Genomic DNA, 24,542 nt, shown 5'->3' with positions numbered 1-24,542 from the left:
AGAAAGTCCCCGCGATCGCAATTATATCTCGGTTTCCTCTTGCGATCCAAGGTTATAAAATAAAACGCCGGGGAACCATTAGTAACACTTTCGTTTACGTCTTAAAGTTCATTACCGCGAAGTCGCGTAATCTGTCTCGCGGGGATTACAATCGCGTAATTTGTCTCGTGGGGATTACGATAGCGTTACGCTTAGACAGCAACCGGGGTTTTTATATCGCTTTGCGCGCGCGATCTCGAGGTTTCATTTGAACGTAATGGATTCAACGTAATATATCACCGCAACTAAGCTCCGTAGAATCAACTCTTTAGCTACCTCAGTCGTAATTACGCGATTACATTTATCAACTTAATTGCTCCAATATAAATTAGCAGTACAAATACTCCTATTTACCTTCGCATTAAATTATCACATGATCGCTTCAAATCTGCATATAATCCACACAATGTACACGAGTACAAAAGACTCGAGTCTCCAAATTTGGATTTATAAATGCGCTGGTCTCTCGAGTTGAAGGCCAAATTCCAGCGGTAGCCTCGCTGAGAAAATAATTACAAAGTAACGAGAGAGCACGGCAGAACGATGAGTAACGACATCCATGCGGGCACAAGTATGGCGGTTTAACGTCGGCGAAATATCGCCGGGATTATTCATTGGCCCGCGGTGGACCTGATTGGAGATGAGCGAACTCGATAAGGACCCTCGGGCTTCACGAAAGAATTTTCAGGTCTGGGAGCAGGTGTCGCGTACGGCCAACCTGTTCTCAACACCGGTGAGAGAAGAGAATTTGCAGTTCAGTCTTGTCGTTTCCTACAAGCCGAGACGCGATCCAATAAGCTGCTTCGTATAATTTTGCTCTGAGTAATGCACGAAAGCGGGCTGACGATCGTAAGTAAATCTCGCGCGATCGTGAACGTGATACTTTCATGACGTTGATAAATTAAAGAAAAAAAAAGACGAAAATCTCTTGCATTTATACACATTTTATACATAGATCTTTTTTATAATTATTCAAACCAAGTTGTAAAAAATCTTTAATTGAAATTTATTAACATATATACCTTATTTATCATTTTATATATTTATTTATACTATTATTGTTATATATTATCTACTTATTTATATAACATAAAAGAAGTTAAAAATATATATCTAAACAATATTTCTTCAATTTCTTCTATATACTGATTCTTTCAAACATCCAGCCTTTCAAACGTAAATATATTTATTCTTCGAAACGTTAAAGAACGTTACCATTCCGAAGCGTAGTCATTCTTCCGCGATTGTAAAGGTATATACATGTCATAGCAAAGATGGTGCTAAGGTACGAACTGTATGAACACGATACGCCGTACATCATACAAATATTTACAAGGCACGTGCACGTGCCATGCAGCCGATACGTTTCCATAAGGTTTACGACGAAGCATTGGTAGCGAGCGTGATCCATGGATCGTGCACTTCCTGCAGGATTAAGCGTTCGCCTTCCTGCCATGACCCGTGAACCTTTGCATTTTTTCACAGGCGAAATAGATCGCTCGCGCAAAGGAAACGTTCGAAGATCGAAAGCGTATATAGAGGGAAAACGTCCGAAGGGAAATATATAGGGCGTTCTTTAAAGAATTTATCAAACAGAAGTGTATCCTTTGATACACAAAAATTTTGCCTTCAACAAAAATCTGAATAGACGGACAAGAATTTGCTTCTCGTCCGATTTTTTAGTGCTTGCACTTTATTGAAACACCTCAATTAGTTCTTAATTTTTCAAAGAATCGTTCCTGCAATTTGACTTGAATCTTATAAAATATCCTATACAATTAGTGCTGAAATTGATTTAAAGTACTACTTTCTCGAGACAACTTTCCATTACAAGCCAAATATCGGAGTCGAAAGCTGGTATACTTTCTTTAAAGGTATAACGCGGATTCAGGATCAATCTTATTAGATTATGTTTATGCATATCTGCAAACGGTGACTTCGCGGTAATCAAGATAGCCTCGCAGCCGACATATTTGAGCCTCGTATACCAATCGACGGCCGCGATATTTATCCAGCCGGTATCAAAGTCAAGGCCCCTGTGGCCGCGAAACGCTAGAAAATACAGGGTGCGATTTATTATTCTGAAACGCTCGGCGCGCGCAGGTAAATACATGAGCCTGTCACGGGGCAGCCGATGGAGTTACGATATGGGATTCTATAAGGAGAGCCGAGGAGAGGCGCTAATCGAATCGACCGTCTTCGGCCCGTACCAGGCTAAGCTGCGTTGCACATAGTTTATCGCCTTTACGCCTAATTACCAAGTTAATTGCCGATACAGGCCGCGCGATGCACGCGCATTTCGATGCCGCCGCGTTCGAAGATGCGCTTTTGCCCGAGAGAGGCCGTTCTCGGACCTAAGGCGCGCGATTATCACAATTAATGAACGATTACGTTATCTGCTTCCCTCCCCTTGTATTCTCTTCTCTGCTCTAGCTTCCTCCTCAACGAGGGAACCTCTCAATCTCTCCTAACGGTTGCACGCGCGCGCGCGAGCTTCGTCCTCCCTCTGACCATAATCTACACCCATAACTCCTCCGTAATAGTCTCCTCCCGCCCTCCGTTCCGGCGAACCGGCTCTGTCTTTTCCGCCGAGTTTATGATAAACGTGCCTTAAATCAGTCACAGTGTATTAGCGGTGCCGAAGGCGGATTACGGGGCGGAAGATAAACTCTCTCAAGGTCGGCGCGATCCAATAACGTGGGAATTCACGCGCGCACGAACATGCCGCCGCGCCCCGTCGATGCAATTAAACGCTCACGGGCGCTCGTGAGCTCTTTACTCGATTCAATTAGCAATAATTGGCGAATTATACCTCGTGCCGCGCGCCGCGCGCGATAACCGCCGCGTTTAGGCGGCTGTTTCGCGCCGGAATGGCACGAGTTTTACAAGCGCCGCGGCTTCGTTATTACGTCAGTTGAACAATTACGTTGTAAAAGAGGAAGCAAAATGCGCCGATCGTTCATATGAAATGGTCGTTCTCATGACCACAGTGTTTTACCATGATACCAAACCAACGCAATGTTCTTTATGTTATCGTATAATAAGTCTAACATACATAACGATAAAAGTATTTGTTTTCAACATTAAACAATAAACTTGTCATATATATTATTTTTTAGTATTGGTGGACGTTCTGTATAAATATACATACAGTTGCTATTATATATTACCCTTAATTTAATATTTGTTAATAAATTATCTCGAAATATATCATGTTACTTAGGTATAATAATAAAAAAAAGAGCTCAAATATTTGCTAGTCCCTCTTGTCATTAGTGCATTAGTTCAACGAGATTATTAGTCCCCGGGGCAATTGCATTTAGGGGAGAAGCCTGAGTGAATCAATTGTAATCCATGGAGATCCTTTTAAGAGGCTCATCCCCGCGAAATCGCCATTATTTGAGCTGCCGAGAGCGTGGCACGTTAATCCCATTAACCTTCCGCTTCGTTCTAATTGCGCGAGTCGGACATTCGATATCGTTCCAGACGTCCCTTCCGGCACCCCGCGATCCCGCGAAGAGGGCCGGAACTTGGTTCCACGACCTCTTGACGCGAACGCGAGGGATAATACCGGTAAACGACTAGTGAGTCTAATGACGCCGCGGCGCGGTTCTGTTACCCGATACCCACCAGTCACGCAATTCTACCGTTTTCCTTCGCGCACCGACATCACGCGGATGTGGTGGTGCAGTTTTGGCACGAGCGGCAAAGCTACTTCTCTTTCAAAAGGATCAAAGGTAGACATCGTCATAATCGAATTAAATCAAAATAGTGTTAATTAGATTTAAAAAATAATGTATCGAAACCATAATTAACATATTTGCGGTGAACAAATTTACGACAAAATATATAGAGGAAAGTCCCTCTTTCCTCTATCCATAATAGGGGACTTTCCTCTATCCATTAAAAATAAAAATAAATTAAAAAATCGTTAATAAAAAATACTGTAGTAGAAGTACGCTTCTTCTATTAATTTTCCCACAAGTATTTTCATTGCTGCAAATAGTAAAAAGTATGAAGTGTCGGACTTATACGGTTTGAAAGTAATATAACTCTTTTAATCTCATGGATTAACTGGAACTTAATATCGAGCTGCTACAATCTTGCACCTCTAATGTACATAGTCGACGATTTATCAAACGGTTAAGTGCGCAAGAAATTATGATAAATCATTCCCGGCATTGGAAGTAACAAGCAACTGATTGAAAAATAGATATCGGCGTCTATAAATATATAGGATACTCGAGGAAGAGATCAATTTTAGCCTAACAGTTTTATCAACGTTAAGAAGGATGAATACCAAGTGAAAGGTAATAACCGCGTATCATCACACGGGTTCTAAGTAAAGCTCATTACATTATTATTTACGCGTAATTTAATGCAGGAAGCGTGATGTAAAAAAAAATAGGGAAAAACAAAAGTGAAGAAAATTCCTGGAACCAGTTTCTCACGTCCGATTAAGGAACGAAAAGGGCACGTACAAAGTATAAGGTGAAGTATTCGTTATCTCGTGTTTCCATGAAAAAGCATTCATGAGAAAGTTCTACATTCTACGCTGAGAAAATCGCGGAAGGCGTAGATCGAAGGAGTGGAAATTACGATGCGGGAAATAAAATAATCGTGGAGAGCGAGAGCAGCCCATAACTTTTCCTCCATTTGATGTCAAAGTGATCGCTCATAAACAATTTAACCTCTAACACCAACTTGCCTACGCAGATAATTAACGACGGTAATCCAATCTGCGTTTATTTCACTCCCCACATAATTTAATTCGAGTATATAAAGTACAATATATAAAGTACAATAGTTTCATTGAGTTTGATTTAGAAATCTCAAGTGGGATATTACATTTTATGTACTGTCGAATGTCATACAGGATGTAAAATAAATTGTGCAAATAATGACGTAATTCTCAAGATAGATCGTCCGCTTTCGACAATCGGAAAAGGTTTCAATTTCGACGAAAGAGTCATAAAGTGCTTTTAGCACTTTGATTCGCGTTTGTGCCGCGTGGATCTCGCGCAAATAGAGAAAGGAGAAAGCGATTTTTCAAAACTCGCGATGTTAATCAAGAGTGACATAATGCGGAAGAGCACACACGGAATTGGCAGAGTAAAGTGAGAAACCCGCCGCTTCTTCGTGTTTCTATGTGGTATCTTTACTTCGGGATAAATTCACCGCGCGCGGGGTCCACGGCAAGGGGGAGCGAGAGGGGGAGAGACGGAGATCACGGAAGGGTACAGCCACCGGAGGGAATAGGATCCTCGGAAAGGAGACTCAATGACCCGTGGACATCCTGTCCTTTGCGGAGTCTTTCGTAGAAACGATAAACCCCGCGCGTTTTTCGCGGCGCGAGAGGAACAGAAGAGGAGAAAGAGAAAGAGAGAGGAAGAACGACGACGACGACGAAGACCGGCTCGTCGCCACCGTGGCAGGAAATGCGGCCTTTATACCTATAAGGCGTTATGACACGCCAAAGAGGTCGGCCGCGTGCTCATTTGCATGCGCTTCGGTACAACAATGGTATCAGACCTTACACGAGTCCCGGCTAGATGCATCCTGCGGTGGCGCACACCGCGAGCGGCGCGACCCGCCGCGAAGCACAATGCACGGCGCTGTCGGCTTCTTAATGATCGCATTTTTCATGAAAGTCATTAAGAACGTACGAAAACCTGCGCATCTTTTAAGAAGGAAAAGAGTGCACGAAGTTCGCGCAATTATAAATGCCATCGTGTCCGAAAGTAGTTTTGTCATCCGAGACTTAAATGATGGCCATCTTTATAACGCTATATCCTGAGAAAGTTTTAATAAGATATATGATTCTCTTTGTACAAATTTCAAAATCTACTGTATAGATAAATCGCTTCTTTTTGTTACTTATTATTATATCCTTTAATAAAAATAGAACGTGAGAATACTCAACTACACATCAAGCACATTAATACATCAGTTATCTTTCAAACTTTCTTTTCGTATTGTAGTTAGACATTACAAAAGCAATCGGTTATATAACTAAAACAATTAATTTTTGTTAATTACGATAAAAATTATTCCTCAGTAATTCTCCATTTCGACATATCTTTAAACTTCAATATCCACAATCTATCGCGTAAAACTGTATCGCGAAAGTTCGAGTTTCGAGCTATCGTTTCAGTCGCGGAACGACGGAGCGGAGATAGCGGCTACTCGCGGGACAACGAAATTGCAGGAGTAACACGACGCTTAGCAACGGAGCAACGCGAGTGTACACGCACAATAGGTAGATAAGCGGCAGGCGGTTGTAAGAGGTATGCGACCGGGACTGTCTTACGCGTTGATATGCGCCGAGAAGCGGCGTGTAGAGGCGGGAGGCCCGGCAACGAGAGGCCTTCCCGAGCGGGAAAAGCGTTCGCCTTCGTTGGCCGTGCCCGGCGCATCTCTTTATCTGATGGAAAGAAGCCGCCTTCGGAGACTTTTGCCCTCGCGCGAGATCGAGTCCGCGTCTTCGTGAGTCATCGCACCGTGGCACCGAGGGCAACACGCGGAGGAGGCCTTCCGCTCCTCGCGCGCGAGTCCCGAGTCCGTAAACTCACTTTCTTGCACCGGCAACCGTTCGGGAAGATTACAGTGAAACTTTACGAGTCGAAGCTCACTTTCGTTTGCCCAAGTGGAAGTTCGCATGCTATCGAAGTACACGTTTCGCAATATCGATTTGCAATTTATTGGCGAAAATGATCGTTCCGAAAAGTTAATTTGGTACACTCATTGTTAAATGGATTTAAAGGAATACACGAAAATTTTGAGAGAGTATAAAGTTATCAATTACAGTGTTGAAAATTCTTTCTTCCGTAATAACTCGAGGCAATTATTTTAATAAGAGATACATTGGATTAAAAAAAGTTTCGCCCGTTCCGAGTTCTTGATCCGGTTTTCTATCTTTGAATTTCACATTTTTATGCGATAAGGAAAAGTTACGAAATACTTTTCTGCGCGTATTTTCTTACCGTAACTCCGGCAGAGAAACGAGTACCTACTATTTTTCATTAACCATGTCTAACTAGAGAAATCTCGAAAGTTATAACTAGATTGACGATCGAACTCGCATAAATCTTCTGTAACTGACACGCTTTTAAGATTTTTCTCGAGGATCGCTTTCATCGCGGGTAAAACTCGTTCGCCTTTATTTTCGTCCGATTTTCCATTCATCTTCCTAGCAGCAATAATCTTGGTCTCGCCTAGTGCTTTGACAGAAGATAGATCGGTATCTTCGCATATGATTACAAGCGACGTAATGTCAAATAAAAATGTCATTATTCTCCTTTCGGAAATTAGAACGATCCAATTAACGGTACCCAATTATCGACTTCTAATCGCGTCATTCGCGGTCGATCGGTATCAATCGCGGTCGACCGCGATTGATACCGTACTATCCAGTCGAGAAGGCACGGCTCACCCAGTTCGAGTGGAGTAGACATCGTCAATTCGATGCGAACGCTTATTATCATGGACACGGGCGTCTGACCGTGAAACAGGCCGTTCGCGCTAACGATGCCTGTAATAGTCCGCGAAATCGCCGTACTTCCTATCATTACGGATGAACGCGGCCTTCACCATGGTGCACCTCAATGAGTTCTCGGATGACCAATATTTATCGCCAATCTGGGTACTAACAGTTTTCTAATGCGCGGCATATATCACGCATTGACAACCGGATCTCTCACGATCGATATTCATCGCTAATGCTCTTGCAGTTTAGAAGACTTCAAAATGGCACTATCAGCTAAGAAACTTTAAATTATTTATTTATTTAATATATTTAATTTTTTTAAATATATTTATTTAAAAAATATCTTCCCTCACATTAAACTTCAAGTATCTTCGGTATTGAAAAAAAAAAAATGTTTTAATATCCAGCTTCTTTTAATATAGCTAGCATTGTAATGTTGAGTAAGAAATACTCTTTTGAAAGCCTTATTCGCAGGTCAAGTTTTTATGAAACACGAATGTCGTTCCTTTAGTGCCTTTCAGCGTGGTAATTGGATATTTTTTCAGCAGAAATTACACGAGCGAATCAAATTACTTTACTGTTGCCGCCGCTGTTCCTTTTTATATAAAGAGATTGAGCAGAAAGGAAAGTTCGAGTTCGAGATGAAAATTCCGTATAAGGCGACGAATGTGAATCCATCCACGAAATGTCGAGGTGTCGATACAGTTTTCAACCGGAAGTTCCACAGACAGCCGGAGAGTAAGTGGAAGAAAGTCGGCGCTTTTAACGTTTGCGGAGAAAAATACGGAAGATTAGCGTATTATGCAAAATACAGTGTTGCTGGAACGTTGCGAAACGTACGATGCGATCATTACGTCCCGGGAGTGCGCTTTATTCGCTGTTATTTACTCAATCCTTGATCGCATCGTGAAAGTACGCTTTACACGCTCTCGCGCATCATTTCGAGAACTGTCGGCACTTCCTTATTAAGATTCATTCTACGGAAATCGCTAGTCCATGCGTGACAAGAGGACCACCACAAGTATCTCTTCAGCTCCGGCACATGTAAAAAAATTTTTCAAAAACAAGAATCACATAAAGATTAAAAATAGTCATTAAAAATGCAATAAAAATATATAAATTAATCTTGCATCCTAATGCTTGGAAAAAAGAAATTGATCACGATTGATAAACTGAGATAAAACATAAAGCATAAAATAGAAAAGTTGCATTTCTTTATAGAGAGGAAAATTAAATAAAAATGTATAAGAAACAGAATTAAAAAATAAGTAAATTTCATGATTTAAATATTTAATGTTACAGTGTCTATCGGTTCTATTCAAATTATTTATCAAACACCTAAATTATGAATTTCTTAAATACATGCAATCTTTCAGAAAAGTTAAATTACATGGCCTATAATGGCAGATTGGATTTTTTTGAAAGTTAACATGTCGAGAGTCTGAAGGAAAATCAGTTCAATGTTTCCTCAGACATGAAGAAGGTGAAAACGATATGGAAAGAAATGAAAAGCAGAAATTTGCGTCGTGGAGAGACTCGGGGCGCGTCTCTTGAATTTCCGCCTCGAATCTCGAGCAAAGAGACTTTAATGCGATGTAATCGTCAGTCAGGGAAGCCCTCTAATATCAACCGCCGTCTCGGGCAGGCCGATAGTTAGTGGAAAGTGCGGGTAAATGTAAAACGTGACGCGGTTTCAATCCGTCGCACGTAATTGGGTGTAAAAGTCGGTTCACGTCCACGGAGACAAACGAGCCAAACAGAAGGAGAGGGAGTACGGAATCGGCGAGATCTATCGTTTGATCTCCAGAATACGTTTCTCTCTCTTTCTCTCTTTGATCCAAATTAATTCTGAATCTGGAAAGTTTTCCACGTATCACGGTAACGTAAAAGAAAAATGCGAATTGCGTTGAGGAAATGCACAACGGTGGCTTAGGTAGGCAAACATTACACGAAGAGGGAGGATAAATGAAAGTCCGTTCTTTCAGAAAGCTCGTTTTACTTCTGATACTCGCGTGCATTAGACTGACGTCGATAATAAATCTTTGTTCGAGCCTTTCTGATCATTTGCTACCTTGTATGGTGTACGATCTATTTAATAGACAATTAAATGTACAGGCAGTTTATAATGTTAAAATAAAGTAGAAAGTTACTCTAAAAGTATAGGGCATAATAAAAGAACAATACAACATAAAGGAGAAATTTTATGAACGGAAGGATGCAAAAGATCAACAGGATTCTTCACGACAAAAGTGATATTTTCTCATTTCTTTTTCTCCCAATGGCAAAAACAATTTGATAGCATAATTTATACAAATTATGCTTGTAATAGCTTGTAATGCGCATGTTTCTCTCGAGTATACACTGGCTCGTTATGTCGCAAATGTACTGTTGTAAAACTTAACATAGAAATATTTTCAATAAAACGTGTGTCATGGTTGACCGCGCGTTTATACATTGTATCGGAAATTTCTCATGTCGGTGGACACACCTTAACACGAACGTGTACATAATACGAGATAAATATATTTTAACTCCGTAGAAAATATTCGAAATTATAACCTCGCGCGTGCGAGTAATTCACAATTACTTTCTATGGAATGGTAAGAAAAGACGACCAGTTCTACGTACAAAGATATCTGCAACGTTTCAAATCTAAATACTGTAGATATTTCTAATTTATCCCATCGTTTATTCATATGTTCCAATTAATTTATAGAAACCGTATGTATACGACGAATACACGAAATTTTAAATATCGACTTATGCGCTTCATTTCTTCATTGATTCGCTATCCTTTATATCCATCATAGTTTGAAGACCTCTCAAGCTTAAATTAAGTTTTATTAATTTCTATATATAGATTCTAGCCTCCAGGGAGAGGGATTGCTATCGGGACTGTGTCAAAAATCTCGCGTGAGGAGGCTGGTTTGATATTGATGGACGATTCAGCCCACTTTCCCACACACGTCCATAATTCCGTACGCGGCTCTCGCTCTCATCGAGAGGGAGGGAACCGGTGTTACGGCAATTAATTCGTACCCGATCGACATGCCGCGCCGCTCTGAGGCTCCGAGCCCTCTCAAGCGCTCCTTTTTCCCTGTTCGGGTTCTCATCTCCCACCGTTGTTGAGAGACGACCTGGCGCTATTTCCGTGAACCAAATACGGCGTTCGGTCAAAGACGGGGAACAGAGAGCGCCGACGCTCATGTGGCGGCGTGAACGATTGATGAGAAGTGTCGGACTGGTTTTCTTTCGGATCCTCTTTTGACTCGACTTTAACTAAAACGATGACAATCGCGCAGCAAAGAAACTTAATTAAGTGCATCAGCAATCTTCCGGTAAGATAAATACTTTGTTTCAAATGTGCAAACTAAAAATGCAACGTAGCATTCTTTTTGTTTCGAATATAAATTTGTTGTGTTTTTGTTATTTTTATAATAATAGATATTGAATTAATTATTAATCTGTTGAAAAATACTAACATTTTCTCTCTGCAGCCTTACATAAAAAAAATGTTGATATTCATGCAATAATACCTTCAGATGCAAGATTTCTTTAAAATTCGATTTCTTTATTGTAACACAAATTTTTTACTATTTTTATTCATTTTTAATTCTTTAATTTTCTTCTTTTATTTTGAAAAAGGCCCCTTTTCAGGATTTAGTTAACGAGTTGTCAATCCGGTCAGTTCGACGTTGATGAAAAAAGGATGAAGAGATTTGCACAAGCCTCACAGGTGATTAAAGTAGAACATGTAGAACATGTAATAACGGAATGCACGACGAGATCTCCGCTTCGAGCACTCGCCGAGATTATTATTGTCGTGCGTGTTTTCTAATGTTTTTTCTGACGTTCTCCACCGACAACAAAGCGCGCCGATTTTATGACGATCGAAAGGCGCTGCCACTTGCTCGAGGTAGACTATTGATCGCCACAGATTAATGTTGTAGAATAATATAGATATGTAGAACAAGAAAGAGTACTTTTATATTCTCGAATAGATTCGCACGTGTATCGATCATTTGAAACTAGAACGACCAATATTCATTCTATGACTTGGAGGCAAAAAGGAAAAAAAAGAGAGAGAGAGAGAGAAAAAGAAAGAGAAAATGAGTATTCTACGTTCATATGTGTAACAACTGCAGTCATATTAAGATCACTGTCACGCTACATCTAGCTTTTTATAACATACTCATCCATTAAGCAACAACACGACACGGCAAGACTTCGTTCGAAGCACATCGCAAGAGCTTACGAAATAAAATATTCTCATTTAGCAATGCTGATGAGGCAATTCTGAATATCTATCTGGGTCTCTCCCTCGCACAATCGTGACCGTTAGTACGTGAAAGCGAGGTACCGCCCGATCGAAGTGCCTCGATCGAACAATTAAACAATTGTCAGGCCCGACCCACTTCCCTGCCAGGACGCGTTGTCCTTCCTCGGTGTACGCCACCGTACGTAGCATGGCGCTTTCAATCTATTGAACGTCTGTAGAAATCGTACAGATTAAAATCGCCCGATCGCGTGCGTTTGGCTTATTTGGTAGAGCGGTCAAACGATCTTCAGAGGGAAGATGCTACCGGCAACATAAATATAGTACGTTCGGTAGACTCACACAGCACAAAAGAGCAAATTATATACGTAATAATTTATTTAATTTTTCTTACTATGAATTTTCTCAAGACAACCACGTGCATGAAACTTCTGATAAATAATTAGATCTATTTTCAACTATCCGGACATGTAAAGCCTTGATTATGATTGTTTAAATTATACTATTGAGGCAATTGAAATGCATCTAATATTTAACTCAGACACGCTATATTATCGAGAATTCTTAATTTATTCTGACTAATTCTTTATTCAAGCACTTTAGATATATCAGTCGAGATACTAACGCGCTTCCAATCACGAGCATATTAACGTCGTGCTTACGGGGAAATTGTTCCGATTAATAATTAATCAGTTCAATAATGTTGTCTCGCGTTATCGTCCGCGCGATGCTACCCCGGCCTTCTTTATTACCACTTGCCGATGATAGATGGATCGATCCAGACGAAGCGTTAAACTACCCATTACCACTACGCATTCCCGATCGCATCATCGCGCGGTTAATAAGATAATAAGTACCACGCTGGGGATGAATAATCGCGATAGGGCGCCCTGGAGCCGCGCCGCGCCGCCGCGGCCGGTTCCAGCGCGGGTACGTCGCGCGGCGGCGATTAACCACAGCAATAAGGAAGCGCCCACGTCACGGATTAATTGCCAGGCCTCCTTTATGGTTTTTCGACGCGAAAGAATGCACTTAGGACGAATCGTTGATTAGTAAACCGGCATTTCTCGATCGGCATTTCACAACGGTACCCCGTCGACGGGAATTCGACGTCGGATTATTTTCAATTCCACGCCGCTCGTTTTCCGATAGGCCAAGCCACGCGCGGGGTAGACTCGGAAACGCGTTTCCTTTTACGACCAAAATCTGTCGAGGGCACAGACGTTATCGATCGATCAAAAATTATAATCGTTAAGTAGCGACGTTAAGTAGCGACTTCGTCGAAGTGAAAGTCCAACGGCTGCTGTATTAACGTTGTATAACGTTGTATTAACGCTTGTCTCTCAGTTATGTATCAGGTATATACGCGACTTCGCGCGGCACACGGGCAGCACGCATCTTGTATCTAATTATCGAGGAATGCTTTGTGCGTGTAGGAAGCCGCGCGTCGGCCGTTCGGGGCTTAACAACTCGGCAGAAGAAAAAGAATCGAGCCCACGAGATTGAGCGGTACACGTAGGTACTTACTCGATACACGTACGACATTTCGAGCAATTTCGCACTCGCGCCGTCTGTTTCGTTTTTTTATGCGGCAGCTTTTAACGAGCGTTAAAAAATACATTATCGAGAGATAATTCGCGGCCCCGCGAAAATGCGAGTTGTAACTTGATAATGCTGAACAGAGGAGAGATCATCGCCACTCCTCGGAATTAATGTCTTATATAATTCTTCTTTTAATTTTTAATTCTCTTAATTATTGAATTATTATTAATAGAATTCAATCATCATGGACATATTTGTTCAATACTGAGAAGAAAAAGAACATTGCTGCTCTTGGATTAACAATTGTGCATAATCATCAAACTGGATCAATTAAATAGCTCATCAAACACCCACAAAGGTTTTTAGCTGTTCTTAGCTTTTTTTTTAATTTAAGAATAGGGTTGGAATAAAGTGGAAATAAAGGCTGTATTTATGAGAATTATGAATCTCTTTCTCCTTTAGCTAATCTGATCTCGTAATTTCGACGAATGTTATTCTTCATGTTGATCGCTTTGGACGTCTTGATGATGGAGGGTATGAAAAAATGGTAAAAATTATAGCATCGAGCATCGCGAACCGCCCAGGTCATTCATTCACACTCGGGCTCCCAAAGGATGGGCCATTCTTTCCGTGCACATGATGGATAATTAATAATTATAAAGTGATCAAGGGAAGGGCGGCAGTTATGCGATCCGTCACGGTAATTTTCGATTCGCTTGTGCACGAAAGATGTGGATTCTCAGCAACCTCGATTTCGTTTTCGCCCCAAAGGGCTCGTTAAGACTGCACACATGCATATAAAATCATGAATAGACGACGGTTTATTTAGTACGATGCAAATCCCACAAAAAGTTATACACTTATGCTGCAAGCAGAAATAGAAAACGGATTTCTAACGTTACCATAATTATTAAAGGTCGTCAGTACACAAATGCATCATTAAAATACATTCACAAGACGAGGAATAAAAGGAGAAATAAAATAAAGCAAAAATAGATTTTAAAATAAATGTGCATGTTATGAAGAAAATAAATTTTCTACCAGGCGGATTATTTTGTTGAAAAAATAGGGAATTTGAAAGTCCTTAATAAAGATATCGAATATATCGTTTCTCGTCCATCGCCCGCGACATCGTCGTTTCCTGGACCGTTTATCGATTCCGCGCGATCCTACCATCGTATTATCGATTATACCCGGGCGCGTTGGTAACGCCAATCACGTCTCCGGACTTGGTCGTCATTATGGAAATAGTGAGTGTAATGCGTTGGGGAGGCAGATGATTGCGCGCGTTCGCCGATCTTCGTGGTGTCTAATACGAGGAAAACGCGTTAACACGCATGTTTGCTTTAGGCATCTCTCGGAATCAGCGACCAGACAATTACTGAAATTGCTGGAGAGTGTAATTTGAAATATTAAATGCTTTCGATTAACTAAGTTCATACATGTATATATGCACATAGATTCTCAAATCATTAAAAAAAATTTAACTCAATAGAGAATCTATCTTTGAAGATAAAACTATATTTAAATATAATATCAAATATCAAAATAAACTATTCTTCTCGATAAATAATAAATTATAAATAAATGTCACATAAAATGTAGCTATTCTTGGGATAGAAAGAGCTGGACTCTCTCGATACCACTGCTCGACACCACCACAAAGCTGCATCGTATTTGCGAAGGACCAAGGAATAACAAGTCGGCGGTGTTCCGTCGGCGAGGCTAACGCTCCGCAAAAGATCGATGAGAGATCGAATGTCAACACGAGAGATCGTTCGACGGCCAGATTATACAGCGCGGAGATTTTCGAAGCGAAAGCTCGTTCGTGGAAGTGAAGATAGGGAGCCCTTTGTGCGTCTACCATTGTCGACTGAGGGGAGGCTGACTGGCTGAATTCAATGCACGAGTCGCGCTCGAAAGAGTGGCCATACGCGGCTCAGAAGGAGGATAGTTCGCGTATACGAGACAGTATAAGCACTGCGTGCAATAACTTCGGCGTAATCGTTGAGGAACGAGTTGGGAGAACGGCCATGTACGGCGGGCTTTCATGCGCACGCGGAATAACAAACTACGTTGCGAAATACCGACGGTCTTCTTCTAGTTCAAGGCCACAGTGGTCATTGCCAAAGTAAATAACGCCTAAACAACGCTCGCAATTGACGCGATAATCTAAATTTCTAAATTTCTAAATCACAGTCCTATTTAACGCAATTCTTTTATTCTCTCACCCGTTGATAAAAATACAGACGTTTGAATTATAAGACTAAAACAATTAATATTTTTCTCCCCATCAGATAATTATTTAATGCATAAATATCTCGTATTTAAAAATCAGAATCTTATATCTTTCATATTCATTCAAATGCCGTTATTGCATCGGAAATACGACACTTGTCCGTCTACGTAATCTTCTCTGACTTCCATCACGATAGCGACATCGAGGCTAATGTTGATCAGATAAGCTGGCGTTTCGGTACGGATTAGCCAGTTTGCGAGTGAGGAAGATTTACGAGACTTCACGGATGACTCGTAGACATATTAATTTGTGCGAGACTTACCTCGTGCGCTTGATCCTCGATGCTCCGTAGAACCGCGAGATTGCGGATAGTCGCGCGTCGCGACTCGAACGATGACTCCAGTCTGGTGGCAGCCTTACCCACCTCCTCCACCAGTCTCCGGGCTCGTTTCACCGACAATCTGGAAAGGTAAAAAGGAACCGTGATCAAGTCGCACCGTTAGGAATCCACGTAGTCGTCTCCTCGCATATGAGCGATCGAATCTTGCACTCGCGAATCCGCCAAGATCGAAACGCAAATTGGAACTAAGTGTTTCGTCGACTGATATGTTTCTTATTTTCATTAAAATGTCCTTGATCGATATATACTTCATATAAACCAGAAATCGATGCAAGCTTAGTGTACCTGTTTCAATCAACCTAACTAGTTTCTCGACTTAATGCAATCTTAATCAATAACAGAAATCACTCGCAAAGTGAATAAATAATATGGATCGATGTCGCTACAAATAGCATACCTACTAATTATTAATTAGTATCAATATATAAAGAAAGCAACAATTAATCGTCGTTATTTCCTTTGTAGAAAAATTGATTATGTGTGAAGAGTAATAAAGAGAAATCATTTTTCGTAAACTGTAATACGTATGACAAAAAAATATTTCTATACAATCTATACTAACAATAAGAGAAAGACCACTTCTCTTTTGCGCGGTCAATATAAATAAATATAAAATTCTACCTGACGTGCTCGATGTGCAGAAGTGAGGCCGCGCGTTCCACGAGCGCGGCGATGGCCTCTTCGGCATCTCTAGACGTTCTTCTCAATGTGGGGTCCGTGAGGAGCCGACCGAGAGGCGTTAAAGTGCCAGACAGGCTTGTGCATTCCTTCAGCTCCGACATTTCGAGGGCCAATCTGCGACCAGCCGATTGCCACTCCGTCATAAGGCTGTCGTACTCCTACGGGAAATCAAAATACCGATTATGGCAGAGCCGTATGTCTAGATCTACTTCCCGATAGCGCGTTCTCGCGATCCAGCGAAATGTCCTTCATCGGTAACCGGTATCTAGGAAGAATGTCAGAGCAACGTAAAAGTAGACATGTCTAATACGGCGATTGCGCGATTCAACGAGCCGTAATCGATCAGTCGTTGTAAACCTTACGCGGAGAGCACATTGTTCAAAGAAATACGTAACGAATGACGCATATCTATTGCACGTAGAACAAATACGTCGAACTATTATCTCGATAATTTCTTAGTTCCAACTGTCCGGATCGCTCGGATTGGATCGCGTGCGCGCAAATACCGATCGCATTAGATCAAGTGTAGACGAATGTGGCGCGCGTTCGGAATAGCGATTGATATCGATATAATTAATTTAATACACTGGATTTATATATCAAGCTAGATATATCTTTGTGCCAAGATATATTAATATTGGCCGATATAAAGTCAAGATTATATTACAGAAACGTAAAAGTTATATAGATTATCAATATATCATCTGTCATATTTGACATAAATAGAATGGAGAAAAGCTTATCACACAACATAAAAAATATGTATAATATATGTATCTTCAAAAATTTTTAAATATATTATAATCGTATTACGAATATACATGATGCAATAGATTGCAAGTCCGGTCGATATCTAGCGATATCTTAATTTTGCAAAATCGTTCAACAGATTAATCGATCTTATAATCAATACATTATCCTCGGGGATAACCAATGACTAACTTCTATCACAGTATCATAAGACGGTCCGACAACCGCAAGATAAATTCGAACGATATAGAATTATTGATTACATAATATAAATTATCCAGCATTCTCACCGAATATATTTAAAATTTTTTCCTCCATTACAATTTTTGTGACTAACGATCGATTATTTCATCAACCTCTCTCAAATTCTTATTAATAAATATAAAATATTGATGACCCATGATTAAAAATTGAAGTGACATTAGACTTTATAAATTGTCATAAATATAATCATACATATTGTCATCCAAACTTGACTTAAAAAAATTTAATATACTGTTACTTGATGTCTTATTTAAAAATTTAAATTCCAAAGGATATATACATACGTATATGTATAGATATGCAACACATAATTCGTTCTAAGAAAAGAAATAAAAATAAAAATGTAAACGCATATTTATCGATACGAAATATTGACACATTGATAATGACAATGAACAGCCAGGTCAGGTAGCAAACTCGCGACAATTATTACGAAAGGCTATCAGCAAAAGTCTACACAATTATTTCGCTCGAGTGACTTCCAGCGTGTATTTATTTCGCCAAACTTGCCAAATCACCGTCATGACGTTGAGCCCATCGAAACGGCTTTCCGTCGCTTGACGTTAAACGACAAGTTGCGATAACAATTTGTCGCGAGATTCGCATTATCAAGATGCTTTATCCGCATCTGCGATCATTAGTCTTCGTATATTTTATGTAATATGGTGCTGATACAGAATATTTTATGAGACTTTATGTTTTCTTTGTTATTTCAATTAAATTTTTGCAATGTCAATATGTTTAAGTATTCTCTGTAAAGGCATAGTTACCTTGTAAAAAGCAATCCATTGCATCTGGTCGTGATTTCCTTCTCGTCTGGGAATATACTTTGCTAGAGTGGCGTCATTCACGATGACGGTCTGAAAGAGAACGTTTATGGGTAATTATAATGTCCCGATGGCATTCAATGATCGTACTTATGGGGTCGACTGTAAATTACGTTTGTCGCGAATACTGAGCTTTTAGCTTTTGTAGCGATATTCGTTTCGCCCCGACAAAGGAGAGAAACGTCACAATGGAAACCGTGCGGCTATAATGCACCGAGCGACACAATTACGATACGAGACGCACGTGCGGGCTCTTAAGAAGCCAAATATAATGCACCGTGGAAACTGGATCAGTACCGGCGTTCAATGAACATTCAGGAGACAAAAACGACGAGCGATTGAGCGCGATTACTTTCTTGCCCCGCGGAAAGGTGCGCTCAATGCCGTCTGAGGATTTAATTGTTGGTCGACATGGGGACTCACCTGGACGTTACTGAGAGGTAAAAGAGAATCGATCAGGCCATCCGTTGTTGCGGCATTTCGAAGCACGAGAGCCTGAGCCACGTTGACCCTGCCCTATAAAAAGACAAGAGTTTGCGCGTGATTTTCTGCGACGTCGAATAAAGTATGATAACATCTTCATTCGTCCACGGAGTTATTCTTACCTGCAGCAGGACCACTACTTCGTCCACGAACTCCAGACTCTCCTTAGAATCGCCGCGTATGAAAATAGTAAAGCCATCTTTTGTGCGGTCGGAGCTGAAAATTTAAAATATACATCAAATATTAATTTGTGAAGAAAATATAATGGGATTATTTATCACTTAATTACAATCGCAATTTATTCGATAATTGGAGTAAAGTCGCTATTACTGTCGCGGCATTTTATATTACATTTTTCAGAATATGCTATTAAATAAATCAATATTTCCAAAAAGCATGAAAGAAGAAGTGTTAAAGCAACTTCTGTTAAAGCAACAATGCGATTCGGAGTTAGCTCCACATAATGCTAAAAATAACCATTGTCTGTCCCTTCGTGCATTAGCCGGGCAGCCTGCGGTGTTTTCGAGTGCTTATCGAAACTGTATCCCGTCCCGCGCAAGTGCACCCACCCGTATTTACAAACGTCGAATTTCCTAAGCAAATATTATCGCTTCTGTCGAGGAATTCCGTGCGCACATGTGAGTCACACATAGTCACCGCGCGTCGCAGTAGTGCACACGTATTGCAAGATCTCCCACGTGTGTTAGGTACGATTTCTCCTCCCTGTCGCGTCGTGCTACGGAATGAAGCGTGTCATTCGCTGCGGCGACGCGACGCTTTTGTAAATCGACGTACACGTGCAGACCCGTCAGGCATGCCTCGTTATGTATTTTAATCGACGTGTTGTTTCTCACGATCGCCATTCGGCTTGAGTTTAAGGCGAAGCGTAATCACGTCCGGCGTATTCTTGATATCGCTCACTATTATGTGATTGCCAAGAGTCTGAATGCTTTACTAAACTTGTAAACTGTTATAAGTAATTATAGTAATATTAACAAAACATATAAGATATAAATAATAATTTTAAAAGTAGAGCTATTAACGCCAAGGCAACCATTTCAATCATATTTTCATAGAAGCTTAAGCAAGCTTTTTATCGTTATCATTGATTACTTTCTTTGTACTATAAGAAGTATAAGAAAATTCATACATTTTAAGCGATGTAGTGTCAGAAAGCAACATTGTCGTTATAATAAAGCCTGATTGTATGCCTGACCAATAATATTACAATGCGAGAGATCGCGTCTCCGCGAGCGGTAGCTGAAAATGCGCGTAAGCGCAATCTCAGCCGGCTAAACATAATCTAGTTATATCGGATATCGTCAACGCAATTAAGTTATGACATGACACGTGGGTGGTTGAGCATTAAGCATGCAGCATTTCTCACGCGGCTCCCGTGGCACTCACACCCCTCTCGTGTCCTTCTCTTGTATATAGCAATCACGCTTTTCTGCACAACACAGCGGTGCAGTGTGTCTAGCGGGCACAATGTCCAGCTTTATACGCACTACTTGTATCCCGATCTATCTTAAATCGTCATCAGCGCGACAGGTTACGAGCCGAGCGCGGTATAAATTTCTGACCCCTATCCCTCCACCGTGCTACACGTTCTATTTCCGGTTATAACTGTCGGCGTTCCTCCGATTTCCCCGTTGCGGTACGCCAAACTTTTCGATCGTACATTATCGTCGAAAGTCGAGAGAGCGAGCGGCGAGGGGAACGCCTATGCAACGTTTCGTGACAACCTTCTCAAATTGCACATGCAACTGCACGAGTCGCGACCAAGGCTTTCGAGCGGCGCGTCGCTACTCCCCGTATAAAACTCGATAGCGTAAATCATATAGTTGGCCACGAGTCGATGCTGCGAGAACGACCTGTTGGTTGCGATAGCGCATATAAGATAAAATCAAATCGCCTGACTTCCTGTCGTTAGACGTTCATTATGAAGTCACGGCGAAGGTAACCTTCGAACCTAGGAAGATCATATTTCCGGATTTCAGTGCCGTGAAATATTCGGAACGACAAATCTTCGACTGATTGCATTTTATTATCGTTGGAAAATATAACTCGATCTATACTTAATAAAAATCTAAAAAAATATATTTTTATTTCTATAAAAAGCTGAACGGTCTGATAATACTCTTTAACCAGTCATCGTTGATGTTACGCGCGTACTCTCCCGGACGTGGCTCAGTTATTTGCGCGTACTCTCCGTTTTGCCGCACACGATGATAGATAAGAGGACAGGATCGAACCACCCTTCCTCGTCGTAATCATCGCGCGTCCATTATCGAACCGGCCGTTTTCATGTAACCGTAATGGCACGTATCCGCGGGATTCAACGGCGCGTAACAGTCAGATCATATAGCGGTCGCCCGTTCTCCCCGGAACTGACGATCGTGTTGATAAGTAAATCACTTTGATTTCGCCGAGTTAACGTCACGCGACAGCTTACGATCGCGACGACCGCGACGACGACGCCCACGTCTCGCCTCGCTCGGCGCGCGTCGGGATTCATCAGCGCGGTGTAACCGTCGCGCACGGTTGACATATGATGGATATAGGTGTTAGCGAGTACGCGTTGCAGCGCGCCTCATTCCTCCCGGTATACGATACGATTACGCGATTCCACCGGCAACGGCAGGCAACGAGAGATCGATAAGACCGAGGCCCGAAGAGGCCGTGTCGACACTGATCGCCGTTAGCGCGCCTGACAGTTAGTGCTTCGCCTAAATTACACGTCCCACACGTCGAGAGAGTTAATGAAAGAACGCCGCGATATATACAGGCTTTGTCGCTGCTGGCCGGGGAGAGATCCCGTTGCGAGAGATGCCGAGCGGGTGCGCGTTTCCTTTCGTAATAGCGTTTGGACGATGCTTCCAGGCTGGCCGGAAGTCGATGTCACTGGCGATGGTGCATGCGCGTGAAATGGATCGAGGAAAACTTTAATTATGACCGCACGTCCGACCGAGATCGTTGAGACGAGTCAGTAACATTGATCAATTAACTGCTAATTTCTACTTCTACTTTCTAGTTAACGATTCGATGGTTTAATACTCTGTGCTATAGACACGTGGTGATACATCACATTTAAATCACCGGAGTATGATTGACAATTCACAATGTTAAAGCAATTAATTCTTTTTTTCAGAGTCATTTTTCGAAAAGAATTTACTGTACGTTGATGAATGTATTTTGCAGTCACTGTTAAATATTACAGGATAAAATTTCAACAAATACCTTGAATAAAATAACATTTTGTTATTTTTAACTACCATGTATGTCGAAATTATTTTAACACAAAACAGTATTATTTTAACTTTATTGATTTAGTTGACATATTGAATAGGAGCAGTGGCGATCTATAGGAATGGTTAAAAATAACTCAAATTGAGTCATTTATTTAGATAATTTGACACGAATTTAACAGTGACGATAGCTTTAATTTCCGACTTTTAATCCGAACAGCTTTATAGTTTTCGCTTTATAGTTCGAAAATTACAATATTATACATAAAACGTACAACATTTAAAGTAAATTTGATTGTTAATTATGATAGCTAATAGAAAATTCTCAGAAATCAATTGTTCCTCCCACTGTGTTACTATTAAGAAAACCTTTCGCGCATTAACACGATTGTCGACCTAGACTTCGGTGAAGCCGGCGCCGCCTTCGATATCGTGAGGGTTCGTCGTACGTGCGCATCGTGCCGCAGCGGAGTCTGAAACCACGTTCACGTCCTGGGTGGGCAAAGGTTGCCGAACAGAGGCCGCGTCACGACCGACTGTCGGATCGCGATTGACGCCGGGAGGATATTCCGACGTACGACGTACGCTTGATGGTGCAACGGTAATAATTTCGCGTCCCGGGGCGGCCGCGCGCGAATGACATTTTTGCCGTGGTACACGCAATTCGGTCGTCATCATCGTCGTTGTCGTCGTCGTCGTCGGCTCCGCGCATCACTGTCGCAATATAAAATTCTTTTTTCCTCGCGAAACGAGAGAAAATGCCAGCGCGACACCCGGAAACAGCGTCGGGCGAACAAACGTGAATTATATTATAGAAACATGTAACTGCTGTGACTTCGAGAATCCGCTTTTCCCTGCCATGGTGGATTCGATTAAGCCTACAGAATGCCAAAGCTTCATCCTGAACGCTTAGTCACGAGCCATAAAGTTTAGATAAATGTAGTAGTTAGCGTTAGTACGTCGTCGGCCGCGATACCTTCGGCAACGATGATCACCGCAAGGGATAGCATGCGGCTAGAGCTTTTGGTATTTAGACAATCAATTCGACGGAATACCGTGTTTCTCGGGAAATACCTAATCTGTGAGGAAAGTTGATTTTTCATTACGTTTCTACGTGAATTGCAAGAACCAAGAATAAATTAACACAAGGAAACAACATGTTACTAATTATAAATATATACATATATACATATATACATATATTGTGAAAAAAGATTTTTCTCTCGTTGAAGAAAGAAAAAATTATCAAATTATATTAAGCGATATGTTGATCGTGATGATACGAAAAAATCGACTCACGAATATGACAGTCAAATCCTACTGGAATATTATAATAATGGATCCGGAGGTACAGTTTAAAATCGATCCTCCAATACGTGATCGGTCACAGCAATTGGCTCTCGAATAATCGAATTTCGGAACCTTAAAGGGACGACGAACTCGTAGAAAGTCGAGAAGTCGAGCTCGACGTAAGTAGAGCGTTCATCCGCGAACGGCGGATCGTGCGAACTGACACTAAAAACGACGAGACCTATATTCTTAATACTGTTCTAATGGCGCTAATAGTGCTCTAACGAGCGTGTAAATATCGCCGGTATTTAAACGTTACATGAAGCTTTTACGACGTTAATCGCACCGCGACCAAGAATCCGTTGCGCAAAACGCACGTGGCTCTTCCCGCCGAGAGCGAGAAAATAAAGCGAGCCGCAATTATATATCTCGCCATAAAAGGAAAATAATAAATCTTTATGTCTAATAAAACGGGATGTTGATGTATACGCAGACGTGATCATATGTTATACCATGTAAATAAATTTAAGCCGATACACACGAAGGACCAATATACCATAATTTCCGAGAAAATATGCAATCAGAATTTTTTTTCACCGTATTTTCGCTCAAAATTTATTTTGTTTCTCTGTTTAACATTTTAGATATATATTACTATAAAATTTCGTAAAACCGATAGGTCAATTAATATGTTTGTTTTTAAAAGTTTCAGCGTCCCAGCGTGGAGCCTCGTTAATTACAAATAAAAAACACAAAATAATATAATCGAGATAATCCAACGAAAATAAGAATCTCATTTCCTGTTCGCTATCGGCAAAATCCCGGAGGATAAAATAAAATGCGCTTAAATATATAAACGCAAATCTCGGGAGACAATAAATGTCTATCGATAATGTTGAGAGAGAGTTCACGGGAAGTTCAAAGGAATGAGGAGCATCGACTACCATGGTGGTCGAGGGAGAAGACAATAGGTAGAAAAAAATAAGAAAAGAGCAATTAGGGACCAAAAGGACGAAA

At 41.1% G+C, this 24,542-nt stretch overlaps 1 protein-coding gene across 2 annotated transcripts in view; it reads right to left on the bottom strand.

Moving 5' to 3' along the window:
• The window catches only part of LOC139771392 (uncharacterized), a 282,189-nt gene that overhangs the window by 68,558 nt on the left and 189,089 nt on the right, over positions 1–24,542 (bottom strand). For both annotated transcript variants that reach the window (XM_071704165.1, XM_071704252.1), the window contains exons 8-12: positions 19,110–19,203; positions 18,928–19,020; positions 18,448–18,537; positions 16,604–16,821; positions 15,905–16,043 (exon numbers count right to left, since the gene is read on the bottom strand). In XM_071704165.1, coding sequence (XP_071560266.1) covers positions 15,905–16,043; positions 16,604–16,821; positions 18,448–18,537; positions 18,928–19,020; positions 19,110–19,203 — 634 coding nt within the window. The remainder of the gene's footprint in view (positions 1–15,904; positions 16,044–16,603; positions 16,822–18,447; positions 18,538–18,927; positions 19,021–19,109; positions 19,204–24,542) is intronic.

Source organism: Temnothorax nylanderi, unplaced genomic scaffold (genome assembly GCF_030848795.1).
Source record: "Temnothorax nylanderi isolate EJ_2023f unplaced genomic scaffold, tnyl_v1.0 TNYL_tig0001_pilon, whole genome shotgun sequence".
In the NCBI taxonomy this organism is placed as follows: domain Eukaryota; kingdom Metazoa; phylum Arthropoda; class Insecta; order Hymenoptera; family Formicidae; genus Temnothorax; species Temnothorax nylanderi.
This window is presented reverse-complemented; position numbering and strand designations above follow the sequence as displayed.